This window comes from Lepus europaeus, chromosome 3 (assembly GCF_033115175.1).
Source record: "Lepus europaeus isolate LE1 chromosome 3, mLepTim1.pri, whole genome shotgun sequence".
Lineage (NCBI taxonomy): Eukaryota > Metazoa > Chordata > Mammalia > Lagomorpha > Leporidae > Lepus > Lepus europaeus.
The window spans coordinates 108,121,908-108,139,453 of record NC_084829.1 but is presented as its reverse complement, the minus strand read 5'-3'; the positions used below and the strand labels follow the sequence as shown (position 1 = coordinate 108,139,453).

Genomic DNA, 17,546 nt, shown 5'->3' with positions numbered 1-17,546 from the left:
CTGTGTGCAAGGCGGCAGGGAGGTGTGTGTGGGGAGCTAAAATCATTAGCTCTGCCGCGCGCCATGGTAACTTCTGTTCCCTCTCCCTGCTGTCAGATGTCTTCCTGGCTGTTTCCCTCTCCCCCTTCACCCCCGCACGTTTCGTAACACGGGGAGAAGGCAGGCTGGGCTCCACGCGAGGGTTAGAAATGGAAGCACGGAGCCCTCCTCGCGCCCCTCACCCCAGCCCTTCTTTCTGGAGGGCGAGGCATTGTAAACCTGAGCAGAAGTGCGGTGTATTTTTATATGGTATTTAATGGCACAAACGGTTTGACAATCACGACTTGTTCCTTGCAACAAGACCTGCTGGCAGCTCACCTTTCCGGCCCCTAGGGTGCTTCAGGGATAACGAGACCAGAGACCCCACCCCTCCACCCCAGGCTGCGGCCCGGGACCCCTTAGGAATGCGCGTTTCCCGGCCTCAGTAGCGCGCTGCACCAGCACGAGCCCCCTGGCCCTGCCCCGCCGCGGCCTCGGGACCCCGCCCGGGCCGCCGCCCCCAGCGCCTTCCAGCAGCCGGGCGTGCCGGGCAGGGCAGGATAAGGTTACGCCGGCCTTCCTTGCCCCGGAGGGAGGACGGGAGGCGGGTCCGCGGCGCGCCGGCCGCCGGCTGGGGCGGGGGTTCCCGCACTTGGGCAACTCGGGCCCGCGGGGCCACGTCCCTGCTGCCGGCCGGTACCGCACGCCAACCCCTGAGCGCAGCCCGGGGGACGCGGGCCCCGCCATGGCCCGGGAGAGGCCGCCCGGGAGGGGCTGCGGCGCCCTGCGCCGGTGCCTGCTCGGCGCCGCGCTGCTGCTCGGCCTGCGCCTCCTCGCCGAGCTGCGGAGCCCCGGGCCCGGAGCCCCCTCCCGCAGCGCCGCGCCCGCCCCGGGCCCTCGGCCGCCCGGGCCGCACCTGCAGCCCGCCCCTGGCCCTCCGCCGCGCGGCGCCAGCAGGAGGCAGGTGACCTACGTGCGCAGCGGGCGCAGAGCGCCGCCGACGGGCGACCGGCGCCGGACGCCGGAGCCGAGCTGCTGCGCCCCGCGCGGGCGCCCCCGCCCGAAGGTCAGTGGCCTCTCGCGCCGTCCGGGGGCCTCGCACCCAGCCGCTCCCTCCCTCGTCGCGGTGCTCTCGCCTCAGGGCTGCAGGCCAGCCCTCGGGAGACCCCGAAGTCTGCCGCTGCTTCCTTCCCCAGGGCCGTGCTCTCTTGGACGAACTCACTGGTTGCATCGTTCAATGCCCAGGTCGAATGGAGGACTAAGCAGAGTTGAGTCCGCGTGCATTGAGCGTCCACCGTGTGCCAGGCCCCCTTGAGCGCTGACATCCAGCAGCCGGGGCAGGGGAGCCAGGGTTCCAAGGAAAGACAGGGCCTGCTGGGTGGGGTTGCCATCCCTGGGTATCCACCGGGAAGCCAGTCCAAGTCCCCTCGAGGCCCAGCCGCGGCCCTGGCAGGGTGGCTGGCGCAGGGTGCGAGCCGAGCCCCGAGCCCCGAGCCCCGGCACTCCTTCAGGAGAACTTAATTGGATCCTCGAGGACTGAGGGAAAATTGGCTGACTCCCGGCCCAGTTTAGCCTCGGGCCTCGGTTTACAGGGTGCTTGAGAGTGGGAGGATTAAGAACGCAGAGGGGAGCCTAGTCCCTAGGCCCAGCATCGCCTGCTTCTCACCCCCACCATAGCCCCTGGAGCAGCTTCTTTGCGCCTTTCTCTCCCAGGCTCTGCGGAAGGGGGTGACACTCTCCCTCGGGCTGCTGCTGTCTCCAGGAGCCTAGGCTACCGCTGGTCCGTACCACCTGCTCCAGCACCTCTCTCTGTCTTTCCGCGCCTCTGCAGTTCCCTTCCAGATGTAACCTTTCCCCCCAACTCTAAACCTCACCTCCTACATAAAGTCTTAGCTCTTCAGGAGAGAACAGCCGCCTCCATGAAGCTAACATGGCTTCCATGGAACCGGGTCACGCCTAGACACACTTTGGCCGAGGGCTCACCAGGTTCGTGATGTTGCCAGGTGCTCCAGAGCGGAGTTGAGTACAGAGTCCCAGGGCCCGGGCTTCCAGTGGGGTGGCCAGTCCTGTCATTGAAGCCTTGAGCCCTGCTGGAGAGTCCAGGAAAGCTGACGGGTTATGGGGCGTTTATCTAGAATGTTCTAGGTATTTCTTGGCCCCTTGTGACTTTGTGTCTCATCCATAGCACCCCGACCCCTTTCAGAGTCTCTCTCCACATCTGCTTGTCCTGCTGTCCCCTGGCTGAGAGTTACTCTTCAGACAACACTATGGGTAGCTGGAACCTGTCCTACAAGTGGCAAAGTTTGGGATCTGTAGGCTCAGAGGTCACTGGAGGGCAAGATCACATCCCGGTGATCCCGGGATGGAGATGGCTTGGCCAGGGTGGGAGGTGTGGAGGTGGTGAGAAATGGTTGGATTCTGGTGTAGCTGAGAGGTGCACGGAGTTGGGAGGTGACCGTGTCTGTGTGTGTTGGAGTTGGGTTTTAGACATGCCACGTTTGAGATGACATTCAGGTGGAAGTGTCCAATGGGCTACGGGGCAGGAGAGTCTGGAGCTTGGAGGAGGCGTGCAGGCTGAAGCCACAGTGTGGGAGCGTGCACAGGTGGCACTGAGCGGTGCACGGCAGAAGATTGCCTGAGGAGGGCGTGCGGCTGACAATGACATGAGACCTGCCAGTGATCTGGATTGTTCTTGATGAGAGGGTACCTTGTGGCTCTGACAAATGCTTACTCCCGGGGCTCTGAGACCTAGCGATATCACAATCTCATTATTTCAGCGTGTTGTAACTCTCAGTGTCTTTGGTTTAAAACACATAAGAAAAAAGTACTTGGATTTATTGCTGTTTTGAAAGCATTCTCCTTTAGCTTCATAAAGAATAACTTTTCCTGGATTTTCGTTTGCCTAGTTATTTCCTTATTTTCAGGCTATACATGTAATCTCTCCAAATGATTCCATATCGAGGATATTGAATTTGTTTCATTTTTCCATTATTTCACAGTTGAATTGAAATAGTCCTCAAAAGAGGAAAAAGCAGCTATCCAATCTGTCTTTCCCCCTTCTGAGCTGAGGGTCCAATATCTCCTATCTGGGGACAATCTTGATGCTTTTTACTTTGGAGCCCTACAATCAAGATTACCCTTAAGTAATTGAAATAAAAGGTGGGAGCTATTTGTTAAGTTCCTTGGATCTTATTTGGTGTGTTGAGATGCCTGCTCAAGAATCACCAGGTTTTTGCTTCTGGGTTACCTTGCCCTAGGCACCTGCCAGACTGGTAAGGGAGAAAAAGTTCCATTTTGAAAAAGTTCTATTTTGAGCACAGATTTCTGGGTGGAGGAAAACCTGCAGGAAATAATTGGGTTGCCCAGTGTTTCTTGTGACGGATGCTGGAGATGCAACAATTCGGCAATTATGTTGCCACCTTAATCACAAATCTTAAAGAAATCCATCTGTTATAAAAAAAGGAAGTGTCATGTGGTCTTCAAATACTTCTTCCTCTCCTTCCTTGTCCCCCCTCTTTTTTTTTTTTTTTCAACCAAACCATGCCAGAACTAGCTCTACGTATGTAGACACTTAAGCAAATTCATAGAAAGATGGAATTAATGGATATGTTTACTTTGGTGCTAAAGATGTTGAAATCCATGGGTAGTTTTTTTCATTAACATGCGTTTTTTCATGAATTTTTGGAGGAGCCCTTGTTTGCATGGATTTGATGTTTGTTTGTCCCCAAGTAAACATCTTTTAGCCGGACTCTCCATAAACTGTTTAAGGTTCCCTCTTATGGGTTCCACTTTCACATCAGGGAGTCAGAGTGTAAGCACGGTGACAGGAGAGCAAATGACAATGAAGGCTGAACACCACCCTTTACCTGGTGATTTCCCTGGAACCTATACATTGTTCTTCCATGCTTCACGCTCTAAGCATTCCGTCAGCGCGCCTCCTCTCCAGATTTCGCTTACCACACATGCATAAAACAGCCCTGTAATCCTCTTACTTTTCCTTCTCTCTGCTTTCTGTCTCTCTGTGTTTCTGTTTTGTTTTGCTTTTCTGTCTTAAATTGCATGGGTATCTACCTCGATTATCCTGCGTAGATCTCTCTGGGGAAGGACGTGTAGAGGAGGAGATGTGGACTCTCTGACCTGTGCTCACCGTACAGCTCTTGAGTGGATGTCACATCTCCTACAGGTTGGCAGCAGAAACAGGGCTCATTTGCACAGGAGGAGCGCCGACTCGGGCCAAGCTTCCTGATGAAACGCCTTCTCTCTTATCGGAGGGATTTTACTTGACATTTAACATGTTGGCTAGCAAAGTGCCTTCTGAGTCACAGAGCTGCAGAACCCAGCAATGTGCTGGCTTGGGTTGTTGGTTACAGATCCTTTGGAACACTGTGTCAGGGGGGAGGAAGCTGTTTTCCTCTTCCCCTGAAAAAACCATATGGCAAAATCTGGTCTTTCTCGCTTCTCCTCCTCCTCCTCTTGGTTTTCCAATTCTGTGATTGTCATCAAGAATACAGAGGGGGAAGAAATGGCCCCTGCTATATCCATCTGCCTTAAGAGTCCTGATTCTTTACAGAGTACTTGCGGTGGGTGTGACTTGCTTATGAAATATGGCCCAGCAGGAGTTCCCAGCTCCGTAGGTTTTCACGAGTGTACCTACACTCCTGTCCTTCAGGGAATAACATTAATCAGTCTTCTCACAGCGAGCCTAGGAAGCAAAGCACTTCGATTTTTCATATCGAGTCATTGAGGGTAATTGAATGAGCTGCAGCAGTATGTGGGCACAAAATAGCAGTTGCTATTTCGCAAAGCAAAACCGGTTTTTATTACAACGGTGATGCACCTGAGGTGGGGAATAGGACTCTGCACTGTTTCCAAACCCTGCATTTCCCCAGAGAGCCGGCTGTGGGCAAAGGAACTGCTAATGGAGGCCCGATTATTTTCCAACAACCGGTTGCAGAAGAGATTCTGTGTAATTTGTCCAGTGCATTTTCTCCAAGGAAAACAATGTCTTGTCAGTGTTTTTGAGCAGAATTGAATTTCCTTTTCCATCTGTACAGTGAAGCCAGACTGTCCGGGGTGGCGGGCTTTTGAGTCTTTCCATCTGTGCTGTGATACCTTCGGAGTGCTCGTGTTTCTAAGGAGGCTGGCTCTTTGTTCTGTGATTCATACACAGTAACAGAAGCGGCTTGGTTTGCTCTGACACACGCACTAAGGCAGGAACCCACCAGCGACGAGCTTCTTTGGAAAGCAGCACTTTGGCTGTCTACCTAGCTCGCGCTGTCCCTGGTACGTCCTGAGGAATTTTCTGCTAAGAGAGGGTGGGAACCTTTACTGTCCAAGAAGCGTTTTTTGCTCTGTTTCTGTGGTGAAAAGAAAACCGAGCTAGAAGCATGGTGTGACTGACTTGAGTAGCAAGCTGGGTTGCTGGTCGGCGGTGCATAAGGTAAATTTGGCCCATGAATTTTCTTTGACCCACATAATTTTTTTCTAAAGATCTTTTTAATTTATTTTAAAGTCAGAGTTACGCACACAGAGAGAAGGAGCGGCAGAGAGAAAGAGGTCTTCCATCTGCTGGTTCACTCCCCAATTGGCCACAATGGCTGGAGCTCCGCTGATCCAAAGCCAGGAGCCAGGAGCTTCCTCCAGGTCTCCCACATGGGTGCAGGGGCCCAAGGACTTGGGCCATCTTCTACTGCTTTCCCAGGCCATAGCAGAGAGCTGGATCAGAAGTGGAGCAAACCGGTACCCATATGGGATGCCGGCCGTGCAGATGGTGGCTTTATCCGCTACACCCTGACACCGGCTGCCCCACATAGTGTTTTACGTAGCTTAACTAGACGTGTTTCCATGAGGCTCAGAGTGTCAGGTGAGGCCCGCCCACCCTACCTGTCTGATAGCCCTGAACCAGATGTGGCCAAAATTAGCAGTTGTCCTTTCCAAAAAGTGACAAGGGCAGTCAGTGCTGCTAGGCGCTGGGTAGGTAGTCACCAGGTAGGGAAGCCCAGGACCTCCTCTTCACTGCGGCTAGGAATGTGAGTGCCCTGTGGCTGGGGCCGGCCAGCCCCAGGCTGAGACTGGAAAGTCTGCTTGGTTAACCCAACGTTCCTTTGTTGTAAGCAAGAAAAGTAGACTGTGTTCTAACTGAAACAAAAGAGAAAGAGAGGAAGAAAGAAAAGCAGAAGAAAGAAAACAAGAATTAAAGTTATTGGGAAGCCATGGGCAGTTCTCTGGAGGAGGAGTTAGATGACCGCTGTGTGGACGAGAAGAGGAACAGAGGTGCTTTGGAAAACTCAGCTTTCTGGATTTCTTGACTTTCTCCCTCAAGGGCTCACCTCACTGCAGGACTAGGTCTCTCTCTCCCACCCCCCTCTCCCTCTCTCTCTCATAAAACTTGTTTTCATGGTCTCAAAATTCTGTAGTGTATTTTGGGTCAGGTCATTTCCATTAAAAAGTACTGATCTTAAAAACTAATAAGTTAAAACTGCCACGCTGAAAACACAAACCCAGAAACAAATGGTCCCCGAAGCAGTCTCCTTTCCTTCCCAAGGCTTTAGAAGGTGTTGTTATCATTGAGCAGCCAATGGGGACAAACACATCTGGGACCGTTCTTCCAGCCCCGGTTATGACTGGGGCGGCAGACTCGGTGACCTTGCCAGCTCTAGCAGCTTTCTCATCCGCTGCTTTGATCACACCCACAGCAACTAGTCTGTCTCATATTGCAAACAGCAAAATGACCCAGAGGAGGACAGTCAGAGGAGCTCTCGACACACACAGGCTTGTTAGAAACTATCAACAGTGAGAGAGCATCACCAGATCTCAAGAATTCAGGGCCGTCTTCCGCTTCTTGCCAGAATGCCAATTCATCTTTTCCTTCAGCTCAGCAAACGGGCAAGCAATGCGAGCTGTATGACAATCCAGTACAGGGGCGTGGCCAGCCCTGATTGGGCCTGGATGGTTAGAGGGAATCACTTGAGTGGTGAAGCCAGCTGCTCCCATTGGTGGGTCATTTTTGCTGTCACCAGCAACGTTGCCACGATGAACAACTTTGACAGACACGTTCTTGGCGTTCAAGAATACACTGTCCCCAGGAAGAATTTCACTCAACGCTTCATGGTCTTTAACAGACTTGACTTAGATTGTGACATTGACTGGGGCAAAGGTTACCAGTCTGCACTTGGCCCCCAGGGGCAGTACCGATCCCACCCATTTTGTAGACATCCGGTAAGGGCAGAGCCACAAGAGCTTGCTATTTGGACGAGGTGGTGGGAGGATGCAACCCAGGGCTTCAAGCAGTGTGGTTTCACTGGCATGACCATCTTCATGCGTGACTTTCCATCCCTGGAACCAAGGCATATTAGCACTTGGCTCTAACATGTTGTCAGCAGTCCTACTAGAAATTGGCACAAACGCTACTGTGCCAGGGCTGTAGCTGATTTTCTTAATGATTTCCTGTCTCCCCTGGCTGTAGGGTGGCTCAGCGGACTACACTTTGTTAGTACTAGCAACGAGTTGTTTCACACCCAGTGTGTAAGTCAGAGGGCATGCTCACGGATCTACCCATTTTCAGACTCAGTGGCCCCGCAGCAGTAATCAGGACAGCACAGTCAGCCCGAGGTATGCCTGGAATCATGGTTTTGATAAAGTCTCTGAGTCCTGGGGCGTGAGTGGTTGTTGCATAATGCTTGCTGGTCTCTGCTTTCTGCAGTGAGATGTCTACGGTGTTCAACTTTCAGTTCATCAAGACGTGGGCATCCTCGAAGAAGTGTTTTCGCATCTCAGCAGCCTCCTTTCAGAGTGTTCTATGGTTCTGTTGCTCACATCATGTTTATACCTCAGGCGCCCGTGAGCAGAGGACCTGCCCAAATCTATGTGTCCAGTGACCACAAAGTTATTTGACTCAGTGGTTTTTTTTACACTTCTATTCTGACAGCAAATCTATTGCAAAAAACAGACAGATTCTCTTCGATATTCACCCTGGATCAGCCTGCTCTGGCCACTCACCCTACATATAGCCCAAGGGCTCCCTGCCCCTTGCTGAAGCCATTCTTATAGAAAGGGAAACTTTCTCTAGGTTGCCCCAAGAAGTCAAGTCTTTGACATTTCTTAACTATTCAGTATCATTTTTGCTCAATTTTGCCTTCAGTTTTTTTTTGTTTCTTATATTTTATTCTATTATTTCAGCTATCCCATTTCAGAGATCTTGGGCCTGAGCACCTGGAGATTGAACATAGGATTTTTTTTTTTAAAAAAAGATTTATTTATTTGAAAGTCAGAGTCACACAGAGAAAGAGAGAGGGGGAGAGAGAGAGAGAGAGTGAGCGAGCGCGAGCTTCCATCCATTGGTTCACTCCCCCAAATAGCAACAATAGAAGCCAAGAGCCAGGAGCTTCATCTGAGTCTCACATGTGAGTGCAGGGGCCCAGGCATTTGGGTCATCCTCCACTGCTTTCCCAGGCCATTATTAGGGAGCTGGATCAGAAGCAGAGCAGCCGGGACTTGAACCAGTTCCTGTATGGGATACTGGCATTTCAGGTGGTGGCTTTTCCCACTATGCCACAACGCCGGCCACAATTATAGGATTTAAAAAAAAATGATTTACTTATTTTTGTTTATTTGAAAGGCAGAGAAACAGAGAGATGGAGATGGAGATGGAGATGGAGAGAGAGAGATCTTTCATCTGTTGATTCACTCCCCAATACCTGCACAGCTAGGTGTGGGCCAGACTGAAGCCAGGAGCCTGGACCTCCATTTTGGTCTCCTACGTGAGTGGCAGGAGCCCAAGCACTTGGGCCATCATCTGCTGCATTCCCTGGGACATTAGCAGCGACTGTAAGGTGGATACGTAATGATGGATTGGAAGCAGAGCAGCCACGATTCAGATTGGCACTCTGCTATGGGATGCCACCATTGGAAGCAGCAGCTTAACCTACTTTACCACAATGCCAGCTCCATAATTGCTTTTTTAATAATCTCAGATGCTAGAATTTATTCATGTGTGACTACACACGCGCGTACACACACACGTATATATGCACTTCAGAAGATCTGTAGAAAGAAGAAACTTAAAAAAATATTTATTTTGGTGCAAAAATATTTGAAACACATGCATAGTTTTCCATAACACCTATTTTCCAGGAATTTCTTGAAGTCCTCTCCTCTGTATGAACTTTACGAAGTTCATGGAAAATGGAATTAAAAGATACAGTAGAAAAGATAAACTTGATTTCTCAACATAAGCTCCGTCAAGTTTAAGACACTTTCATAAGCAGTGATACCAGCCATTTAGTCCATCCCCGAGGGACGGAGGGTTCTGGTCATCTAACCAAGGAAGCGTTTCTTACATGATGAACTGAAGAAAACTGGATGTCCTTTAAGGATCTTTAGGGTTGGGAAACAAGAAAGATGTCAGAAGGAGCCGCAGCAAGACTGTGAGGTGGCTGCATTATGCTTTCCCACTGAGACTGGCCAGCTTGCTCCTGTTGGAGTAGAGGAGTGAGCAAGGAGCATTGCCATGGAGGAGAAGGACTTCTGTGACATTTTCCAGAGCTTTCTCCCAAAGCTTTAGCTCATGTTCTCAAAATGCACTCCTAATAAACAGATGTTATCATGCTTTGGCCCTCCAGAAAGTCAACAAGGAAAGTGCCTTGAGCATCCCCCAATACCATTGGCACGAGTAGCCGGCTTCAGCTTTGACTGGACCACTTCCTCCTCCTGGTAGCCATTGCTTCGTGCCCTGTCTGGGAAAGCTGGGCTTCAGCTCCTGTTCCAGTCCTTTGAAGAAATGCTGCAGGCTCCTGATGCCGCTTGTTTAAAATCTCGGTTGAAAGCCCCGTCTTGACTGCAGCTGATCTGGGCACAGCAGTTTTGGCACTCACTGAGCTGAAAGCTTGCTCTACTTTAAAATTGTCATTGGAATTGTGTGAGCTGAGCCAACTGGGATGTCTATGGTATTGTCTGTTAATGTTGGTCCTGTTCAGTGAGGCCGTGAGCAAGCACTGAAGTGGATGGCCTGCCGCCGAGGGCTTCAGCTTCAACCTCATCCCAGTCCTTCTTAAGACGAGTTCTCTATTTGTAAGCTGCCAGCTTCCTTGGGGTGTTGTCTCCATGGATGTCTCTTTTATTTTTAAAAAGATTTATTCATTTATTTATTTGAGATGAGTTGCTGAGAGAGATGGAGAGACAGAGAGAGAGAGAGAGAGAGAGTGAGAGAGAGCTTCCATTCACTGGTTTACGCCCCAAAATGGCCACAGCTGCTGGGGCTGAGCCAGGCTGAATCCAGGAGACAGGAACTGCATCTAGGTCTCCCATGTGGCTGGCAGGGGCCAGAGCACTTGGTTCATCTGCTGCTGCTTTCCCAGGTTCATTAGTAGGGAGCTGGATTAGAAGTGGAGCAGCCAGGACTTGAACTGGCACTCATATGGGATACAGGCTGGCAGCTTAAACTGCTGTGCCACAACACTGACCCCATAAACTTTTAATAAAAACTTAGTGATTTCATCATTTTCCCTGGATTCCCTGTCTATTGGAGTTTTGTTCTTGTTTAAATTTTAGCAGAATTCTTCTTGCCCTTTGCAAACTGATATCTTAGTGCCTTAGACTGTTCAGATGTGTTATAACAACTTAGTATGAGTTAATTTAGGTGCAGGATATTTTTTAAATTCATGTATAAGTTATACATTTATATGAATTTTTGAAGATGCCTTCATCTATCTATATACTAATCAATATCTATCTTACTATATTAGTTAACTCTTTCTATATCTAGATGTATTTTCATAGGTAACCTTATTTCCAAGTAGAATTTGGCAATGAGTTGGCACCTGGTATATATATTTCTGGTTTTTCTTATTCAGTGGATATATGCACACAGTCCTATGTATATGTAATATTTTTCTTTCTTTTCTTTGGGGTTGTTTATGAGGACTTTAAGTAGAGAAAGTCAATCTCAGTGTTTTACCTATGGTTCCAGTTAGGGTTTTCAAACCAAAGTTAGAGTCTTATATTCTTTGATTTTTTTTTTCTGTCAATACAAGAGTAACTTTGCAAGAAAAAAAGCTGAAAAATTCCTCAGGGCATCTGGGATGCAGTGGGCTGCTTTGGGATTCTTTAACATATGGTTACTCCTGTATCTGTCAGGACTCTGGGTGCCAAATGACGGGCTCATCTGAACTTAATAAAGACAGGGGCTGAGTGGAACAGGACCGAGAAGGAAAAGAAGGGCTGCCCACACCAGGAGGGCTCCAGGAACGTGATTATGGACTAAAACGAGCCTTGAAAATCTTAGGTATCTGTGTTACTTGTGGTCACAGATGCAGTGGGTATTTAGCATGGTGGGGATGGGGGAGGGGAGGGCACCTTTAAATTTCTTTCCTATGTTTGAGGAATTCTCTGCCTTTCTAAGAAAAAAAAAAAAAAGAAAAAATGTAAAAAAAAAATTTCCCCCCTTTCATTGCACCTGATGTGCATCTGGGTGAGGTCTGCTTCGCTGTTCAGATTTGGGTCATCCGTTATGGTTGTACAAGGGCTGCCGTGTGGCTTGGTGAATGGGGATCCAGGGCGCTGAAAGGAGCTGTGCACTGTCTGTGCCCAGCAGTGGGGCAGAGCAGTCTACATTGGCCCGTCTGGCGGTGCTGTTCCTGACCTTGAGATTCTGTGAACTAATAAATCTTTCACCAGTTCTTCCTCAGCTTAACTAGCCAGAGTGGCTTCTATTGTTTACAACTAAGAACCTTGACAGACCAGTAAATTAGACCTGGCAGTTCAGAAGGTTGCAACTGTAACTTTCTCTTTTCAATTTTGCTTCTGGTCTATTTAATACCGATTTTGGATCGTGATGACTGGGGGCCATGTGAACTATGGGCTGAAGGACCTTGCCCTGACAAGATAATAACACAGAGCTTCAGATACTAAATTACCCCAAACTGCTCATGGGAGACTGCAAGCCCTTTCTTTCTTTCTTTTCTTTTTTTTTTTTTAAAGATTGTATTTATTTATTTATTTGAGAGGCAGAGTTACAGACAGTGAGAGGGAGAGACAGATAGAGAGGTCTTCCATCTGCTGGTTCATTCCCCAGATGGCTGCAATGGCTGGAGCTGTGCCGATCCAAAGCCAGGAGCCAGGAGCTTCTTCTGGGCCTTCCACTCGGGTTCAGGGGCCTAAGGACTTGGGCCATCTCCCACTGCTTTCCCAGGCCATAGCAGAGAGCTGGATCAGAAGAGGAGCAGCCGGGTCTCGAACCAGTGCCCAAATGGGATGCTGGCGCTGCAGGCAGAGGATTAACCTCCTGTGCCACAGCGCCAGCCTCCTGCAAGCCCTTTCTCATGGCAACATTTGCTGCGATGGGGATATGTGCTGAAGTCACAAACAATGCTCCATCTCAGGCCTCATCTAAACTTGTTTGCTTCTTGCTGTGGCTGTGCATCTGCTGTGGGTGGCAGGGGTGGGGTGTGGCTAGGTGCTGTCATCACCCTCACCACACACAGCCACCCTCTGGAACCTTGCTGGTGACCTTGGCAGAGGTGTGAGTGCCCTGGAGGGTCCTGCATGGCACAATGAAAAGGCCTGGCCCTGGAGGAACATCTGTGCCTCCTATTCAAACCCCAAGGCCAGTGCTGGTCACTTGTCCCCTTCCAAGGCCTAAGGTCCCCCCGCCCTGCTGTGTGCCGGAAGTCAGAGAGCTGACACCTGTGGTGAGTGGCATTTGTGGCCACCATGGTTGGGCCACCTTTCATTCACCCACGTCCAAGTGCACCTGCTCTAGGGCATGTTTCATGGTCACCTCGCTGAATCTGCGCATCCGACAGTGCGGAGTAGATCTCGGGAGGCTCTTTCCATGCGACTGAGACCTACAGTGAAGCAGACATGTGAATTTCGCAGAACAGCGAAATAAAACCAGACCTGACGTTCAGCTTATGAACAGCGCTGAGCGAGCCCTGGAGTTTGTTAAGTACATGATTCTCGTTGACATTGCTTATGTTGGATTCTTTGCAGGGACAGTCATGGGAGGATGGGTGGGGGGTAGCCAGTTACTTGAACAGATTAAAGCCGCTGGTGTGAGTCCAAGGCCTCTGATGAAATGGGTCGAACTCCCATCGAACTCCACCTTCAGCCGCTGGTGTGAGTCCAAGGCCTCTGATGAGATGGGTCGAACTCCCATCGAACTCCACCTTCAGGCGTCGTGTACTAATCTTAGTTGGAGCTGGTTGAAATACTTCAACACGTGCTTCTGGATTCTAGCCGCAAATCAGGGGTGACGTTCACACTGCCCAGAAGCAAGCTCTTGAAGGCTATTCTTCACCTGCTTTGAGTGGGACACTTAAAATTCTAATTAGCAAAATACACAGTCTCTGAGCTCTGAGCAGCTGGGCTGTAGGAGACCTCTTTCTGCTGCAGTTTTGGGAGAAGAATGTGGAAGCAGGAATCCGAGGAATACACGGGATCCTTGGAGATCTGTTTACCTGGACTTACAAATGTCAGACACTTCACTGTGTGCAGACTCTTCTATAAAGTGGACTCCTGTTTTTACAGTTAAAATAAGAAGTTAAGGGGCCGGCATTGCAGGTTAAGCTGCCATCTGTGATACCAGCAGCCCATATGGGTACCAGTTCGAGTCCTGGTTGCTCCATTTCTGATCCAGCTCGCTGCTAATGTGTCTGGGAAAGCAGTGGAAGATTGCTCAAGTACTTGGGCCCCTGTACCCATGTGGGAGAACCAGATAGAGTTCTGGGCTTCTGGCTTTGGCCTGGCCTAGCTCTGGCTGTTGTGGCCATTGTAGGAGTGAACCTGCAATTAGAAGGTCTCTCCCTTTCTCTCTCTCTCTCTCTCTCTTTCTTTCTGCATTTCAAATAAATAAAAAATAAATCTTAAAAAAAGATTAGAAGTTTAAACTCTACTCCCTTTCTTAGGATGCTAACAAGTTATCTGAACCTCATTTTCTCCCTCTGGGAAAAATGAATGAGACTTAATTCCCAGGCTTGTTGTGAGCATTGGATGAAAGCATGTGCTAGGGGTCCTAGCACATGGAACTAGTTCAGGAAATGAAGATCGTCTCTGTTCCACTTAGTGTTGGCTGCTGGGACTTTGGCCTTGGGTATCAGAAAGATACAGGCGTGTGTGTCTGTGGTGTTTGAAGGCTGCCATTCACTGTGATGTTTGGTATTTCTTTGACCAGTCTTAACTTAAAGCATATATCTCATACTCAGGGATCATAGGAGCTGGATTTTTTTTAAAAATCTACTACACGATAGCAATAACTAGTATTTGCTTGTTGGTGGTCGCATTATAAACATATCTCCCGAGAGCCTGTTTCTTAAGGAATTATGAAGGCGGATATGCTTACATCAATTTGTGATTTTCCCCCTCAAAACTAATTACAAGTATCTTCTACAACAAACTATTGAATAGTTTTGGCTTGTATTAATATGAACTGCCCAAAGGTGATTTGAAACCTTTGAAGGGTGATGTTCCCTTGGGAGCATGTTTGCAAATGTCCTGTTCACTGAGGCACCTGCTACCACTCTGGAACACCTGCAGACCGAGGAGGCCAGTTGGAATAACTGTGGGGAAAAGAACTCATCACCAATTTTTTTTCTGGTCTTGCCTCCCACATTTAAGTTGACTAAGTGCATTTTATTATGCTTCATACTTTATATTCATTGTAAAGATAAGCCGAATCAACACAAAACATAAAATGTAAGTAATAAGGCTGCCCGTGGTTTATGGAGAGTGTGATTCTTTGAAAAAGCTCGCAATTGAAGAGTGGGGTGGGGAGCATTGTGCTAGGGGAATGGCTTCAACTCCTTCATTTAATTCTTAAAACAAGCCTGTGAGGTAGGAGTTGTCCTCATGCAGCAGACAAGGAAGCAGAGGCTCAGAGATGTTAATACACTTGGACAAGACATAGCTGTAAGGGGCGAACCAAAGAATTAAAGTCAAAATCCACACGTTTTTCAATTTGCCGAGGGAGACAGGCAGATCGAAGCAGAGTGGTTTCCAGATAAAAATGAAAGTCTTCTTGTCAACAAACGACACCACGTCATTAAAAGACAAATCAGAATCTAGGATGGGACGTGTGCACTGTGGGTTGCCAAGGAAGGATTAATATCCAGACGTGTAAGGGACATCAGCAAAATGAAAAAAAGACAAACAGCTGAACAGAAAAACAAGTGGGGAATCCACCAGGAATTCACAGGAGAGCTGAAAGACCAAGCACCATCATCCACGTATGTGAAGATGATCAACTCCACTAACAAGGGAAGCAAATCAAGATACAACTGGATTCTGTTGCATTCCCATCACAGTGAAAACAATACCTCTGATAAGAAGGATTGATAGTGGTGGGCATTTGACCCAGTGGTTAAGGTGCCGATATCCCACATTAGAGTACCTGGGTTCCATGCCCTCCTGCTCCTGGCTCCAGCTGCCTGTTAGTGCAGACCCTGGGAGGCAACAGATGGTGGTGGTTCAAGCAGTTGGGTTTCCGTCACCCACGTCACTACCTGGACTGAGTTCCTGGCCCAAAAAAAAGGGACTCCTTACTATACTGCTGTATTCAAAGTAGCTCCCTGTTCTTACTCCTGCTGTACTTTCTCCTACTTCGTCCACGGCACCGCCACTCCCTGGCAGCTTTTTTCTTGTTTGCAATCTCATCCCCCATGGAGGTCAGGAGCATATGTGTCCTTCTCCCTGGTGTGTCCCCGATGACTCTGACTGTCGCAGTGTATCGTGCTTATTGTTTAGGTCGATGCCCAGTGTACATGGGCCGAGAGAATGGTTTGTTCCCATCACGGGGATGTGAGACCCGAGAGGTTGGAGGCACAGCTGAACCTTTCAGGCGGCCACGGATTTCTGCATTGAGGAATTGCTCTCTAGACTCCGTGGTTGCTTTTCTTCACACAGTGGTGACTGCAGAGCCCAGGTTGAGAGTCGCATCTGGACTGCACCTGTCATTGTGTGGCCTTCGAGCCAAGAACGGCTTTGACAGGTGAACGTTTGCACTTAGTGTGACATGGGGAGACACCAGCTTGCAACTCCAATGAGGCAAAAATGCTATCAAATAAATAAATAAATTCCATTGTCCTCATTAGTAGATCTGTATTACTAAAAATTACATGCGATTTTACGACATTTTGAATTTCCTCAGTACAAAAGGTTATGGGTGTTTGTCTTCTCTGTTATTATCCAAGGATTTGCTCAATATCCTTGATATTTTAAAAAAGGTTTATTTATTTATTTGAAAGAGTTACAGAGAGGGAGAGGCAGAGTTAGAGGGAGAGGGAGGGAGGGAGGAAGAGAAGAAGGGAGGGAGGGAGAGAGAGAGATTTTCCATCTTTTGGCTCACTTCCCAAATGGCTGCAGTAGCCCAGGGCTGGGCCAGGGTGAAAGCCAGGAGCCAGGAGCTTCCTCCAGGAATCCCACATGGGTTCAGGGGCCCAAGTACTAGGACCATCCTCCACCATCTTAGCTGGAACACCAGCAGGGAGCGGGATTGGAAGTGTACCAGCTGGGACGAGAACTGGCACCCATTTGAGATGCTGATGTGACAAACAACAGTCCAATTTGCTGTGCCACAACTCCAGCCCCTAAATATCTTTGATTTTGCCTCTTGGCTCACAACTTCTAAATTATTTATGTCTGGCTCTTTGCAGAAAATGTTTGTCAACCCCTACTGAGGGAGTGATCTCAGGGCCCCCTAACTGTGACTGTTAAAGGTGGGGCAAAAGCAGACTTCAGTGGACCAATCAAATCCAAGAGATGCTTCTGCAAGAGTCTCACCTGCAGCATGGAACGGCCTTGGACTTCAGCGGGGCACTGAGCAACTGGTTTTGGCACTGACCATTCATGGGAGTCTTGAAGGTCTTTGCCTGAGGCCACCTCTATGTGCTGAACATTAAAATGATTTAATCTTGGAGGCCAGCATTGTGGCGTAGCGGGTAAAACCGCTGCCTGCAATGCCAGCATCCCATATGAGCAGCGATTCCAGTCCCAGTTGCTCTGTTTTGGACCTAGCTCCCTGCTAATACACGAGGGAAGGCAGCAGAGGATGGTCTGAGTGCTTGGATCTCTGCTTCCAACATGGGAGACCAGGACAGAGTTCTAGGCTCCTGTTGCAGCCATTTGGGGAGTGAACCCACAGATGGAAGGTCTCTCTCTCTCTCTCTCTCTCTGTGTGTGTGTGTGTGTCTCCCTCTCATTCTGTCACTCAACCTTTAAATAAATAAAGTAAATCTAAAATTAAATGGTTTAAAATAAATTAAATTATTAAATTAAATTATTAAATTAAAATTAAAATGGTTTAGTCTTGGTTTTGCCTACCATGGCCTGTTACCCATTTTTTCTAGCACTGTCCTAAGGTCATTGGGCAGATTATCATGGAAGTCAGATGACTCCATGCGTACCAGCTCCCAGGATCACCCTTCCCCTTCATACTTAAGCTAAAATGGACCGCGCCATACCCTGCAAGAAGCACAGGACCTTCCCTGCGCTCTGATCGTTTGATCATGCCTGGGGCTTCCGTTTTCTGGCTTGCTCTC

At 49.0% G+C, this 17,546-nt stretch overlaps 1 protein-coding gene across 1 annotated transcript in view; it reads left to right on the top strand.

The window, feature by feature from the left end:
* The first annotated feature begins 763 nt into the window (after positions 1 to 763).
* Positions 764 to 17,546, top strand: part of METTL24 (methyltransferase like 24) — a 118,371-nt gene continuing 101,588 nt past the window's right edge. The window contains exon 1 of the mRNA XM_062187660.1: positions 764 to 1,084. Within this exon, the coding sequence (XP_062043644.1) occupies positions 764 to 1,084 (321 nt within the window). The remainder of the gene's footprint in view (positions 1,085 to 17,546) is intronic.